The sequence below is a fragment of the Mugil cephalus genome, chromosome 13 (genome assembly GCF_022458985.1).
Source record: "Mugil cephalus isolate CIBA_MC_2020 chromosome 13, CIBA_Mcephalus_1.1, whole genome shotgun sequence".
In the NCBI taxonomy this organism is placed as follows: Eukaryota; Metazoa; Chordata; class Actinopteri; order Mugiliformes; family Mugilidae; genus Mugil; species Mugil cephalus.
The window spans coordinates 1,635,080-1,649,620 of NC_061782.1; the positions used below are offsets into that span (position 1 = coordinate 1,635,080).

The following is a 14,541-nucleotide window of genomic DNA, read 5'->3' on the forward strand; positions in this document are numbered from 1 at the left end:
TGTCATTAATGACCACGGCAGCTCAACAACTCAAGTTTTATGTAACATATGCAGACTTACAAAGAGGCTATAAACTCATTTACAGACTTCATGTCACAATAAGACAATTGATGGTCTGGTAAATAATGAATAAATCCTTCTGTGAGTATCTTGCTTACTGTGCTGAGCAGCGCATCATAAACAGCGTTGACAAACTTGGCGTTGACTCCCGAGTCTTCTATTGTGTTGAACAATCCATTCGCCTCTCGCTGGAAAAACGAGGGAAAGTGAACGGGGAGAAACACGAGGAGGGAGCGTGAGAGAAAACAACTGAGAAAAAGTTCTTTCCCATCGTAAAACGGTTACGGCGTCTGGTGGAACTTTAGCAGCATTTAAAACACAACAGGCGTTTGGCCGAGAGCCGGCGTAGTTTTGTGTTTGCGTGTTGTACCTTGAAGGCAGCGTTGATTTCTATGAAGGAGTCGAAGGTGGTCAGGTAGAACTCTCGGACCTCCCTCCAGTCGCCGGTTTGGACAGCACGCTCCACGTCTTCCCTGAGGCAACACAAACACACATGCATTCATCCGACAGGCCGACGGCTGTATCGTTCCGAGGATCAGGGACTCACTGGAACTCTTTGGTGGTCTTGGTGCGTAGGGGGATGACGGGGTCCGAGGGGAACGGGGCTTTCACCTCCGGGGGCAGGGTGTCGATGGAGAACCGCTGCTTCTGACGAACGTCGCTGCAGATCGGAGGCAGCTCCCTCCCTGCAGGAGAACACAAACACGTCATTAGTTCATTAGGTCAACAGTACTGCAAAGTGCACAATCAGCCACAACATTATGACCACTAACAGGAGAAGTGAATAACATTTAAACCATCTTGTGGCAATTCAATGTTCTGCTGGGAAACTTTTGGACCTGACATTTATTCATGTGGATGCACCCACCTAGACCAGATCCCCTTTTTGCTTGAGGGACAGCAGAGAGTTTGTGGTGTAACATTGATCTGAAGTCTCTCTGTTGGGATCTGATTCTGCTCCAGCAAAGATCTCCAGGACCTATCAGATTGGTTGGGGGCAGAGCTTAATGTGGCCATGGACAGAAGTGACATTTACGTATTTTTTTCCCCCAAGTAAGCTTGGTAGTTAGCCTTCCAATTTATATGGACTAAAGAAGGGGTATACACCAATCAGCCAGGAAGAAGAGGAGAAGTGAATAACATTTAAACCGTCTTGTCACATTTCAGTGTTCTGTTGGGAAACCGTTTTTAATGAACTAATATCCTCTAAATAATAATTAAATAGTTTTATATGTATCTTTTTATGAAATGTTTCTTTAGTAACCATTTGAATTCCTTTAAGAGTTCCATGCACACATAGCTCTGTACATTACCGTTCTTTTACTTTAGTTTGTTTTTATTTTTGGAAGTGAAAAAGAGCCTCTAGTAGTGTGATGTCTTGTGCTATAACTATGATTGTCTGAGCTCTGGTAAAGTTTTTATATAGAACTTGTGTATCCGTCTCTTTTGAATATTAGTAATGAATAAAGTAATCTATCTCTTGCCAACAGCCAGCCAAGATTTATATGCACTCTGATGTCTTTTAGGAGTTTATTATATCAGTAACATTGTACATTCACAGTCCTGGTCCTGTGCATCTTCTGCTTTTATTATCTTTTTGTATCCCGTAGTGAAAAAGAGCAGCAGCAGATACATATCTAGTAGTTATTACGTGTGTCTTGCCAACACATATTATATTATATTATTAACACAGACAACACACGAGACTTGAATCTAGAATCAGAAAAACAATCAAGGATCCCTGAACATTTATAAAAACAACAACGGCTCACAGATCTGTGGCTGTGCAGAGATTTAACGGATATATGGAGAAAGAAAATGATGCAACAGCAAAAGCAGATCTGGAAACCGGAGAATAATGAAAGAAGACGGCCAAACTGAGAAAGAGACGTCACTGTTATTGTTGCTTCCAGACACACTCATACAAATAACAGCTGTTCACCCCAATCAGTGTGTAATCACAGAGTCCAGGCTGCACCACGACGCCACGGTGCAGACGCACACATTCACCCGTCCTCCCGTCCTCCCACTCTCCTGGTCACCCATCCATTCACAATAATTGGCCTCCTATTGTCTCCGTCTCCACTGGAACAATAGTCCTGCAGCGGGCCTGTCCAGGTGCATTGTGGGTGCTCATTCTGCAGGCGAGGACCGATTGCTCAAGCTGAAGATAAAAAGAAGGGATACAAAGCACGGAGGCGGACGGACGAATGAAGGACGCGGTGAACAGGTGTGATATCAAGGTCCGTCTGTGACTGTCCTCTACGTCCTCCAGGTCCCACAGAAGCTACAGGACATCTCACTTTGGAGTGAGAATTTTCAGGGAATATGGAATATGCATTCATTTTCAAATTTAAATCAAAGTATGTGTGCACATACAAGGAATTTGGTCACTTTGCTCAGTGGTACAAGAAAAGCACTTAGACAAGTACAAAAATAAAAGCGTAAGAAAATGGAAAAGCTGTGCAACCCAAATTAGACTTTCAAAATAAAATAATAAGAGAAGCAATGATCACGTGGTCTGTGACTGACTTCATCATCTATCCAGTTCAAACTATTTAAAATACACAAAAAAGGTTTAAAAACTTAAACGGGAATTAACATCCAATAGCTGCAATGACAACAGCTTGAAGCAGTAATGAATAAAATTACATGGGTAAATACACTGTAATTTGTATATAAATACGAGGAATCATCTTCTCGTGACCATGCAAATCCGGACCATGCATCAAACACTGGTTGAAAGAGAGTTTTTTTATTTTTTCTGATGGTTGTTTTTGCAGGAAGCTGCAGAAAAATGACTGTGATTCAGCCATTTAATTTGGTTCAGATGACACGCATGACTATGATTAGTCTTCTGTCCATCACCACGTTAAGCCCCGCCCCCAGGCGATCTGATTGGCCCGGCAGACCTTTAGTGGAGCAGAATCAGTGCCCAGGTAAAAATAAAACGTGGTCAGGCCATACTGGGCTCTACTGCACATGCAGAGACGACTTTAAGGCCTTGGATAAAAGAACATTCAAATTTTTTATCATTTTATCTTATATTTGTGGAAGATTCTATAAATTCATGAGTTCACTGCACCAAAACCTGAGCCTCTTTGAACGTTCCCTTAACAAGTTACTACGATAAGAAGCAAGATATTTATGGACGTAAGGATTGAACGGAGAGACGCAACAAAAGAAGACAACTTCTTCACAGCATCCTAATTATCACACGTTGCCATGGCAGCCTTTAATCTCAAGGGTCATCCAGGTCCTCCTCCTCTCCTCCATCTTTCAGCTGCTACACCTTGATGTCTTTGATGAGGAGCGAAGCGTGGCCGAGTGTCATCCTGCTATTATTCCTGCTCAGGTTTAATGAATGGAGCAGAGTTTAGCACACCCTCTACGCTCCTCTGAATATGCAATTAATGCTCTGCATATTTTTTAAGGGGGAACAAGATCTCTTCTAAACCACATCCACTGATAAAGTTATTACGAATTATTTTCTGCGCCTTCCTGCCAGAGTTTTCCCAAAAAAGGTGTCAGCTTTCTGATCCTGAACTGAATCTCTGCCTCTCTCAGCTCAGCCTCAGCACAGCAAACCATATTTGACAATATTAAAAAGGAAATATAAACCTTCTGTAATACTTTACAGATGAAACAGCAAATTGCGGATGATTATCCAGCGGGCCGGACGGCTGTAACGGGCCCGAGGAATGCTGCAGTATCTCTATGTGTGTGTGTGAGTGAGTGTTTTCGCTTTCATATGGTTTTCATTTGGGGTGGAGGTTTGCATAATTATTCTGGCATCAGTAGCCGTGGTGACAAAGTGGGCTGGTGAGCGCTCCGCTGGGTCTCTGTTCTCACGGCAGTCAGAAATAACCTCGCCTTTAACGGGAAGAGGCTTTAATGTCAAAACAACATCCTCACCATCGCTGCTTCAGAGCCGCTTTCTTCTCAATCCGAGTCAAGAAGCTTAAGCTCAGACTCGCGCCGGAGCCTGACAGGATCTGCTCAGACGACGGGAGACTGGCTGCATCCAGTTAAAAGTTTAAAACCAACCAACAGTCACCAAGAGCTTTCCCTCTTTCATAAACCTTCCATTTTGGATCCGAGTTTTCGTCCCCTCGGAGCGTAAACAGAGACTGAGTGCATACATCCAGCGGTACTGTAAACAGAGGAAGTAACACATCATTACATCGCAGACGAGACGGAGATGGAGGGCGAGTCTGAGAGAACAAAGGCAGGCGATGAACCGACAGGAACGCTGCTAACGTCTGCTCAGAAGCCAACACGGCTGCAAAACTACTTCACCTGCGCACACGACGAGGTTTTATTAGACTTTTAACCTCCTGAGACCCAAGCAGAACAAAACCATCAAATCCCAGTAGGAAAAAGTTTGATTTTTCATGTTTAACGAACTCAGAATGCAAATCTAAAGTGTAAATTTCAAAAGCTTATGTGTAAATTTAGCAAACAGCAAAGATGTTTATAACTATTTCCATTAAAATGCAGGAAATGCATCACACATTTTTGACACATCATTTTCTGATTAGTGGAGCGGATGCACCTTTCCACCAACGGGGGTAACATTTTTTGTTTTTTTTTTTTTTGTTTTCGAGCATTTGAAGCTGGCTAGCGTTTTGCCCCGTGCACCAACGTGACGGGAAAATAAAAAGTCTAGTTTTACTTGGCCTAAAAGTTGAAACTGAGATTCAGTGATGCTGCGTCTTGCTGCTACGCCTTAAATTGGTCATGTGATTTGGACACATCGGTGCATCCGTTGACTCCGGAGGATTAAGATAAGAGTAAGATCTTTAGGTATTTGGTATAAAAAAAAAAACATCTTTGAACTGGAAGTAGTTTTTGAAAGAAATTTTGTGGACACAGGGATTATTTCACTGTATATTACAATTTAAGTCAGCAATGTGAACAAAAATATAAAACTGGAAACGATGAAATCCCATCGTCCTCAAATGTGTACTTGTGACATTGTTAAATTTTCATGTCACATCAAACTAGAAAAGTTAATAAGAATAAATAAACACGTGTGCTGACCCTTTGTTAACGAGACAAAAGTGTCTCCTTACAGAATCCACGAAGACAACAGGTCTAAGTGAAACAGAATGAGCTGCAACAAAGCTAAAACCGAAATAAACATTCTTGTGCACAGCCTCCATCCAAGCACGTTTCAGTTGTTAGAGAAGCATAAAACAGTTCCCTGCTGTGAGAATGTTTGAGTCCAGTGTCGTCTCATTGGAGATTTCACAGGGAGTGGCAGAAAAACTGTCCTGAAAGCTGGATGTCAAACAAAGCTCGTGTTAGTTTGGAGTTTAATTAGTTTTTTCCTGCAAAAACATGTTTTTAATGTTCGAAAGTGAAAGAAGAATGTGTTCAAATAGGCCCAGATCTGACCCTTATCATTAAAACATGTTTCCTTTTTTTTTTTTTTTGAGTCCTAAATCTCGACCTCAGCTATGTCTGGGATGTCTGTGTCATCTCACTTCTTATCTGGTTTCAGAACATTTTATTCTGGGACGTGTTTCAACCGATACTGAAAATAAAAATATCTCTGCAGCAACTGATATTAGTGATTTACTGATCGATACCGAAATATCGATAATGTAGGAACACAGTGGAAAGTAACTGAACTGCTGAGTTGTGGCAACACAACAAACCTTGTGAAACACCTCAGGTTAAAGCACAACACAGAATACGAGACATTTATGATGAGGAGGACAGAAGAGGAGAGAACAGGGTCAGGATTAAGATGAAAGGTTTCATTTTATAGTCGTTCTTAACAGTTAAACAATCATTTATTTTAATCGTCTAATTATTTTACTTGTTTCTCTTTTAGTGTTTGAAAGATTTTCACACATTCTGTTGTTGTGTTATCTCGACTATATAGTAAATGAGGCCACTACCTCGATATACTTCAGAGTTTAAAACAAATAAATAAATGACTCTGATGTCTTGTGTTCTCTATGAAGCTATGATTTTAGATGCACTACTTTTATTTGGCTTTACAGACACATTAGGGCGTATTTAGATTAGATTTTATTAGATTAGAGTCTTTATTGTCATTGCACGGTAGCATATAACAATATACATTGCACAACGAAATTGAGGTACAGCTCTCCCGTCAGTGCAAAAGATAAATATTCAAAAAATAACTCAACTAGACAAGGCAAATGCAGCCTGAACTTTACTCAGTATCAGATCGGAAAGGAACTTATCGAACATCACTTGTGGATAATCCTCCGTCCAATCAAACCCATGGCCACATAAAGCCACGCCCCCATGCGATCTGATTGGCTGATCAGTTCCCCACAGAGAGCGCCGTCCTGCACGGCTGGTTGTGAACTCACCGTGTCGGAGCCCCGCCATGCCGGTCAGGGTGAAGCTGCCGGCTAAGCCCCGCCCCCCTGCGTCCCTCCTCTGGCTCAGCGTGGAGATGAAGGTTCCCAGGGACGGAAACGGCTGCTTGGCTCCTCGCCCCAAACCCTGAAGAGCAGAGAAGAAGACGTTCAGCTTCTCTTTCTGTAGTCTACATCATTTTCACTTATTTATTTATTTTTTTGTTTTAACATGCACATGAACAGTAGCAGTCGGACATTTGGACACAGCTTCTGCATCGTAGATAAACACTGAAGACATCTAAACTTTATTATGTCGCAAACGAAAAACCAGAAGATGTTTGCAGAAGTCTTTGCAGAATGTTAGAACTTCACATGTCACCATTTTATCTTATGAGACATTTGTGCAACATTAGGTCATAATTAGATCATAAATCCAACGCGTTCAGAAGATGAGTTCACTGTGACCTCATCAGAACCCGAGCAGCTCATCTCAGACTCCAAGTGAAGGGAGTTTCTCAAGAGAGGAAACTTTTCTGCAGCATGCAATCAATAAATCTGGTTAATATAAAGGTTAAATGAAGATCCGATCACAACCAGCAGCTATAAACATAGAATTAAATGTCGGCTACTGCAGTTCAGAGTGAGTAAAAGCTTTAACACTTCAACAAAAGAGCTGCTACCATCTCCCAGAGCTGACCAATAAACTCACTAAACCAACTCTGAGGTTTCTCTGCACAACGTGAGCCAGTTAAATAAATCCAGGCTTTCAGCCGCATGAACAGACAATGAGAACACGACCAGGACCGAACAGAGGAACAAAACATTTACTAAAAGTGTTCTCCGTGATGAATCACCCGCGGCTCCTCTGATGAGTTTAAGGTCCCTGAGAGCTGCAGACGAGACGGAGAGAGGGAATAAAGATGGAGGAGGGGGGAGGAGGGGATGCATGCGAAATTAAAGAGAGGGAAAAGATAAGGAATGAAAGAAAAAGCCAGAGGAGGATTGGATGAGAAAGAGGACAGGAAGTGGGAGAAGAGACGGAAATTAAAAAGAGTAGACGAGTAGAGAGGACGGAGGAAGAGGAGGGATGAGAGGTGGAAGGAAGAGGAGGTGGAGGAGGAGGAGGAGGAGGAGCAGGAGGAGGAGGAGGAGGAGGAGCAGGGATGAGAGGTAGGAGGAGGAGGAGGAGGAGGAGGAGGTGGAGGAGGCCAACAGATGCTCAGCAGCCGCTCCTGACAGATGACAAACACACTCACGTTTCCATCTCTGTGAGGACCTTCCATTGACATCATTCAGTCTGTGGCAACACTAATCATCTCCACCTCTAATCGTTGCCCTGAAACCAGACCTGAACAGGTTTTAACCCTGGAAAAGGTTAACTCCCTCCTCCTCCTTTACAGATAAGACCACACACACCAGCAGGAGGACGGTTCATCTGCAGCTCAAAGCGAAACCGTTTCCAAACTGATTAGAGCGACAACGTTCTCACTGTTTCCATATTCACGTCTGCACTGAAACACACACAAATAAAACGTAAAAGCCTGGACGTGGACACACAAGCAGCAGCCGGGAACACGATGGCTTTCATCTCTTTGGTCGCACGCGGCGCGGCCTTAATGAAATACGACGGCTTCCTCATTGAGGCCGGATCAAACAAACTGTGGCTGATCTGCACACGAGACGACATCCATGAAGAAGAAAAGGAGCCACAGCTGTGACATCGACACGTGAGGTTCAGCTGGAAGACGAGGGAGTTGGGAGCATTGAGTCTTTTCTCCACACTCAAATAACTCTCCATGTTTTAAGGATTACGAGTCCTGCTCACTTCGTCCGTCCTCTGACTTTTTCTCGGGACGTTAACATTTGTAGTTTTAATTAAAATGTCTCAGGTGTCAAAGTTCCTCCAGGATGAATTTATCTTTTAATTGAGCACAAACATCAGGTTGAATTATGGATGTGTTTCCAGACTGATTCAGGTTTGTGAGGATTTAAATTATTACACCCAGCTCGTCCCAGTGTTTAGCTTCCTGTAAAATTTATTTAAAATCCTCCTCCCTAACCACAAACTCTTATCTCCACCTTGTCTCAAACACCTCGTCGTACTTTTAACCATTCCTTATTTATGCCGGGACTTCCCATAATGCACTCTCTCTCTCTTCCCGCTTGGTTTGGATGTGTTTTTGCCCTTTTATTATTAAGGAAACACTGGGAGGTAACTTGGAGAATGGCTAAAAGCTGGTCCTGGTAGCTGAAGGCTGTGCCTCCCATTCTACTTTTTGATCTATCGAGATGACCTGGTGCTATGAGGTGTTGGAGATAAGACGGCGCTGGGGCCTCGTATGTACGGAGGAGGCTTTAAAATTCTACATCATTCTACAGGGAGTCAATGAAAGGAAGTTACACACAGGGAAACGTTTGCAGTCTAGTTCAAAATGAGCTGATTTGAATCAGTCTGGAAACATACACATAATGTAAAATGATGTTTGTGCTGAATTAAAAGATAAATTCATACTTGAGTCACGATTTTTTGCATTTTAAATGCAACTTAAAATACAAGTTATATATATGTAAATCAGATTGCATCAAAAAACAATATTAATTCAAGTGATCTATTTTCAATTTATTGCACTTTCCAGAAAAAGTGGATCAAGTTTCTTGCGAATGCAAACCACGTACCCTAAGTCCAGCTCATTAGTTCCTTCTTCCGTTTAAAAGCCAAAGAGCCTCCAAACGTCTGCTTTAAATTTTGAAGGCGTTTCAAGTTTCGCTTCTGCTACTTTTCTGTCCACGTCTTCCACTGCCGCTCTCACCACCACAGGAAACGCCACAGAGCAAGGTGGCGCTGCAGCAACACCTTGTCGTTCAAAATCGATACTGTATCAGAAGAAAATGTATCACTTCTGTTTATGAAGCTACATGAATAAAATTCTAGTGTTTTTCAGCGTATTAATATTTGTTGAGGAACCTGCAGTGGACTAATGTCTGATGATGCTTCTTTGGGTTATGATTAATACAGAAAAAATGTACCCATCACTTCTGGGCCTGCACAGTTTTCCACTAATTAGCACGCTAGCATGCTACGGTATGATGCTACAGGTGTTTATCAATGCTTCTTGAGATTTGCGTATTTGGGAGTTCAAGTTTTCACCGTGAACTTTGGGTTCTGGAGGACGGTCATTCAGGAATATGAAACACAGTGTACATGATGACACCTGTGAAACACAACCTGGGACACCAACAACACAACATTTATTCATGCATTTACACGCATCTTAATGGAGCTACACTTTAAATTCTACTTGAACGTCGTCCTTGTCCCAGTTTACATGCAGCAGAGAAAATCGAATAACTGACGGGAACATGTCCTCCTCCTCCACACTAGGTGGCGATATGTGTCTTAATACGGTCCATTTTCTGGTTGACCTATGACATCATATAATAAACAAGAGTCGTTTGTGGAGCATGAACACACACGTTGTCCAGTTAAAGCCCAATTAAGCGTATACATGCTGGAGAAAATCTATTTCCAGTCTAATGATCAAGGTGTGTTAATCAGATAAGAAGATTTCTGATTTTATTTGGAGTAACGTGTTTACGTGCACTTAAGTTGTCCAGTTAAAGTCGGATTAAGTTGATGTTTTTTTACGTGCATGTAAACGTAGTGACTGATGCTGTGTACGAGAAACGCCTGAGTAGACTCTACTTTCTGAGGTCTTTCAATGTGTGCAGTGAGTTACTAGAGTCTTTCTGCCAGTCTGTACTCTGCTGTGGTTTGTTGGGGGAGTAGCAGCAGCAAAAACAGACGTGAGTAGGATCAACAAATTGATCCGAATGATGCACAATTTCCCTTGTGGATCATTAAAGCCTAAGTCTAATTTGTCCACATTCAGGTATCTGGACTTGATCTGACGTGTTCTTTGTGGTGGAGGACACTGGATAAATCCATCCCATCCACTACACCAAACATTAGAGGGACAGAGGAGCTCATTCTCCAGCAGACTGACTCGGCTCCAGAACGTCTTTAATACCAAACTCCATCCAGCTGTGCTACTATGACCAAGCAATTTCCCCTGTGGATCATTAAAGTCTAAGTCTAAATGTGCACAGTTAAATCCCAGTGTGTCCACGTCCAGGTATCTGGACTGTGCCCATATATCAACTGGCTGCCATGCTGGCATTTAGCATTTAGCTCAAAATACCACTCTGCCTAAATAAAAACCTCAGAAACCCGAGCAGCGCTGCAGCCTTTAAGCCCCGTTCATCTGAAGCTGCTTTCCTCCATCGCCATGGTACCTCCTCCTCCACAACTGATGTGTGGATAATTACACTCCTCTCTGGATGAAGCCACATCACTCCACCTCTCTCTTTCATTAGCAGCACCGCCCACACCAGCTGACTGACAGGTGAGCTCCGAGCACAAACCGTACGTCACAAACATCTCTGGCTCTAGTTGTTCCTGATAAACATTCGAATGCTTCACATCTGGCAACAATTAACAGTTTTAGCGGCACTTTTTCCCTCTTTTTTTTTTTTTTTTTTTTGTTTTGAGTGAGTCTGGGGTTTCGGTCCCGTCCAGCTCGGCTCAGTCACTCAGTCTGAGAGGAAATGCTGTCATCCAAAGAGAAACCACACTACAAAGAGCCCCCACCACAAACACACACACTGCTCTGTTCGGCTCTAATCAGATCTGGTCGCTCTCAGCGAGAACCGAGCGTTTCTTCGTCTCAACGTCTCAGTCGATGGTTCCGTTCCCGCTGCAGCTGATCGACGACGTGCAGCTCCGGTCCGTTAAAAATAGGTCAAACTCTCTCTCTCCACGGCCATTATCCCTCATCAGCTCTGAGTGGGCACGGCTGGAGCGTTGGCTGAGTCCTGGCAGCGCGGGAACAGACGTGAGCCCACGCTGGATTGCGATGCGGTCGCCGGGTTGGACTCAGGTTCAGATCTGGTAGATCTGGGTTGAGAAATCAGCTCCTGTTTTCTGCTTTTTTGGTCCAAGACGGCTCATTGAATCCGTCTAATGTAGGTCTGAGCTCATTTTTGGTGGATCATTCACCACAAGTCTGGACTGAGCGTGGAGATGGGTTGTGACAGATTTAGGCCAGGGTTGGTTATCTGGATGTGGGAACGCGATGAAAGGGTAGAATGAACCAGAACGAACCAAGGAATCACACTGACGTCAAGACAGAGCTAAAGATGTCTGAGAGGGAGGGAAGGGGAGTCAAGCCAATACGTGTGTTCACATCAGAAATGGTTCTAGAGATTCGGATTCATGAACCTGCCAGACGGACAGACACAAAGAACCCGATCTGATTTGAGTCAGAATCGATTCATTTACAGATATTTTAGTTTCCAAACTTAGTTCTCAAAGAGGTTTTCTCCAAACTAATGTCGGTTCCAGAGGTTTGTGGTGTCTCCACAGCATCTTCCCTCCAGTTTCTCATCTTTCATGCGTCCTCGCTTCAGTCCAGCTCTTCTCTGTCGTCGTCAAGACTTTTTAAATCCAATCATCTTTCAGTCCTGGCTATGCTCTCAGAGCTGCTCATGCTCCAGATCTCCATCACACGTGGAATAATCTCACTGCGAGGTTTGTCGTCGGCGGAGAGATTTCTAACGAGAGGCTGCAGGAAACTTAAAAAAAGAATCGATTGAGGACATTTACTCATTTATCAGAAAACAGGCTGAGAGCTGAGGTTCAGTTGCGACACAAACCTGAGCAAAACAACAAACACGTTTCTCCCCACAGAGTCTGAAAATAGATGCATTAGACGAGTCTAAACCGGTCACACAATCATAAATCTACCATCACATCAAACCCCTCTCAGGCTATTCTCGTACTCCTCTTGCAGTCCAAGGATTAATGAAACTGATCTGGCAGCAGAAGTTGTTCGTTTGCACAAACTATGAGCCAGATAAGAGATTTAAAGCTTCTTCTACTTCCACCGTTAAAAAGAAGACATGACAACAAACGAAAGCTGTGGCGTAGATCCTGAATATATATTTATCTGTATGGGGTCTGCAGGTTGAACACATGTCAGTGATGATGTCTCCAGAACTTCCTCTTCTCCCCAAACCCCAAATATGTTTGATTTACAACAACGTAAACGGAGGAGGAAGCCCAGATTCACCTGAGCATCGTCTCATGGTTACGTCCTGGAGACAGTCTGGATCCTGAGCCTCATCTCAACCAGCATCTCTGCACGGTTCTGTCTTTACTGCTCCATTAAAACACTATCAGCTTCTCATCCAGAGCTGGGTCTGAAGACAGCCGAGCTGCCTAGAGGAAACTCGTGCAGCCGCTTTATGGCATTTCCAGACGCAGGCAGAGTGGGTCAGAGCAACGACAGAGTGTTTATTGGTCAGAACCGTCTGATCCGCACATTCCTGCTCCCTGACACAATGGAGGTGACATCAACGGAGAGAGCGGGGCCCGCGAGAGCCCGACGGTCTGCGCCGACAGAACCGGAGCACAAAAAATAAAAAAATTAAAAAATAACAGCAACAGCACCACAGCTTCCTGCTCTGGTTTAAACACACGGCGATGACATCATGGGAGGCTGCAGCAGAGCCCATGTGACGAGACATTATGTAAGACAGGGCATCACTTTTTCCAAACAACAGTAAAGCTGATGTCTCTTTATTAGCTCGCCCTGGTAGGATTTGGTGAATCTCAGGTCTTAAATCTGTGAGCTCGTTTGGCTGCAAGGCCACAGACAGTCTGAGGTTCATTACGGAATATCTGCAGAAATCACATTCATTTATTCCAAAATGATTCAGATTGAAAAGAAATCTGCAAAAAACAGTGACATGCACAAACACACGATGAAATAATTCTGTCACGGAGCTAAATCCTACTCTCTAAACGTGTTCTTTTTTCTTTCTTTCATAGTTAATTATATTTAATTAGACCTGAAACAAACAAATAAATAAATAAATCTAGTTGCAGTAACATTAGGGAAATGTGCAAACGAAAAAAGAAAAGAACACGTTTTAAAGACACTGATGGCTTTAGTTTATTTTTCATTGTTCTCTAAAAAACATTTTTTCTTTTTACCTATTTTTTAAAAAATAAATAAATAAATTCAAAAAATGATCTCTGCATCATATCCATCATTTAACCTGATGGAGGATTCCTCTCATATGTTTTCAATATTCACAGATATAGAGGTTTGATTGTAAGAATGTGCATGCTCAATTTTAATTTTACTTGATCTGCATCATCACCTCAGTTAACAGTAAATAAAACGTGTTTTCTGCACAGACAGGGACAGATTAACGGTTTGTCAAAGCACAAATACAAAGAGAAGAGGTCGGTTTTCTTACGGCAGGAGTGGAGCTGCTGTAAATTGGTGGAAGCTTCTCTCTCTCCCTCTCAACTCCTGACAGAGCAAAATGTTCTCCATCCATCCTCTCGGCGTGGAACAGTGGAAAAGTTGCTTTTTCTTCTTCCCCTGGAAAGACTCAGTCCGTGTTTCTGCTCCTCAGAAGGCTGCACATGTTTTTTTTGTTTTTTTTGTTTTTTACCAGAGCCAGTTCTGACCCAGGGTCACCGTCTGTCTGCACCGTTAAGTCACAAAAATCTGGGAGATTCACATCCTAAAAGAAACGGAGTGAACTCTACCTTCGTCGGGACAGGTGGGCTCTCCGTTACGCGCACAGACCCGACGCGTAAACGTGTCCAAAAGCTGCACGTAAAGCGTCCGCCGGGTCCCTCGGAGCGCGTTAAGTTGTGTTGGTTTTAAAGGAGTTTTTAAAACACGTTCAGGGAGAGTTTCTACCCGCTTCGTCTTCTCCTCTTTCTCTCCCTCGCTGCGTCGTCTGACGGGGAGGCAGCACAGCTACGGGCCGGCGCCATGTTTGGAGAAGGAGGAGGAGGAGGAGGAGGAGGAGGCGCCTGGAGAGCGGAGCTCGGAGAGAACACACACACACACACACACACACACACACACACACACACACACAGAGAGAAAGAGAGAGAGAGAATTGCGGGAAATAAGAGCTCCTGGACTCACAGTAAAAGGTGGGAAGAACTTGCAAAATATAATGGTAACATTGTTGTTAGAATTTAAAATAAACCTCTTAGAATAAATAAATAAAATGTGAAATAACATAAATAAAAAATAAAACTAAACTAAAG

General features: G+C 43.2%; 1 protein-coding gene across 1 annotated transcript in view; it reads right to left on the reverse strand.

Annotated features, from left to right (window-relative positions):
- hectd2 (HECT domain containing 2) overlaps positions 1 to 14,258 on the reverse strand; it is a 46,022-nt gene extending 31,764 nt beyond the window's left edge. The window contains exons 1-5 of the mRNA XM_047602607.1: positions 13,728 to 14,258; positions 6,414 to 6,549; positions 608 to 746; positions 431 to 533; positions 159 to 248 (exon numbers count right to left, since the gene is read on the reverse strand). Of these exons, the coding sequence (XP_047458563.1) occupies positions 159 to 248; positions 431 to 533; positions 608 to 746; positions 6,414 to 6,549; positions 13,728 to 13,811 (552 nt within the window). The 5' untranslated portion in view covers positions 13,812 to 14,258. The remainder of the gene's footprint in view (positions 1 to 158; positions 249 to 430; positions 534 to 607; positions 747 to 6,413; positions 6,550 to 13,727) is intronic.
- Between the last annotated feature and the right edge of the window lie 283 nt (positions 14,259 to 14,541).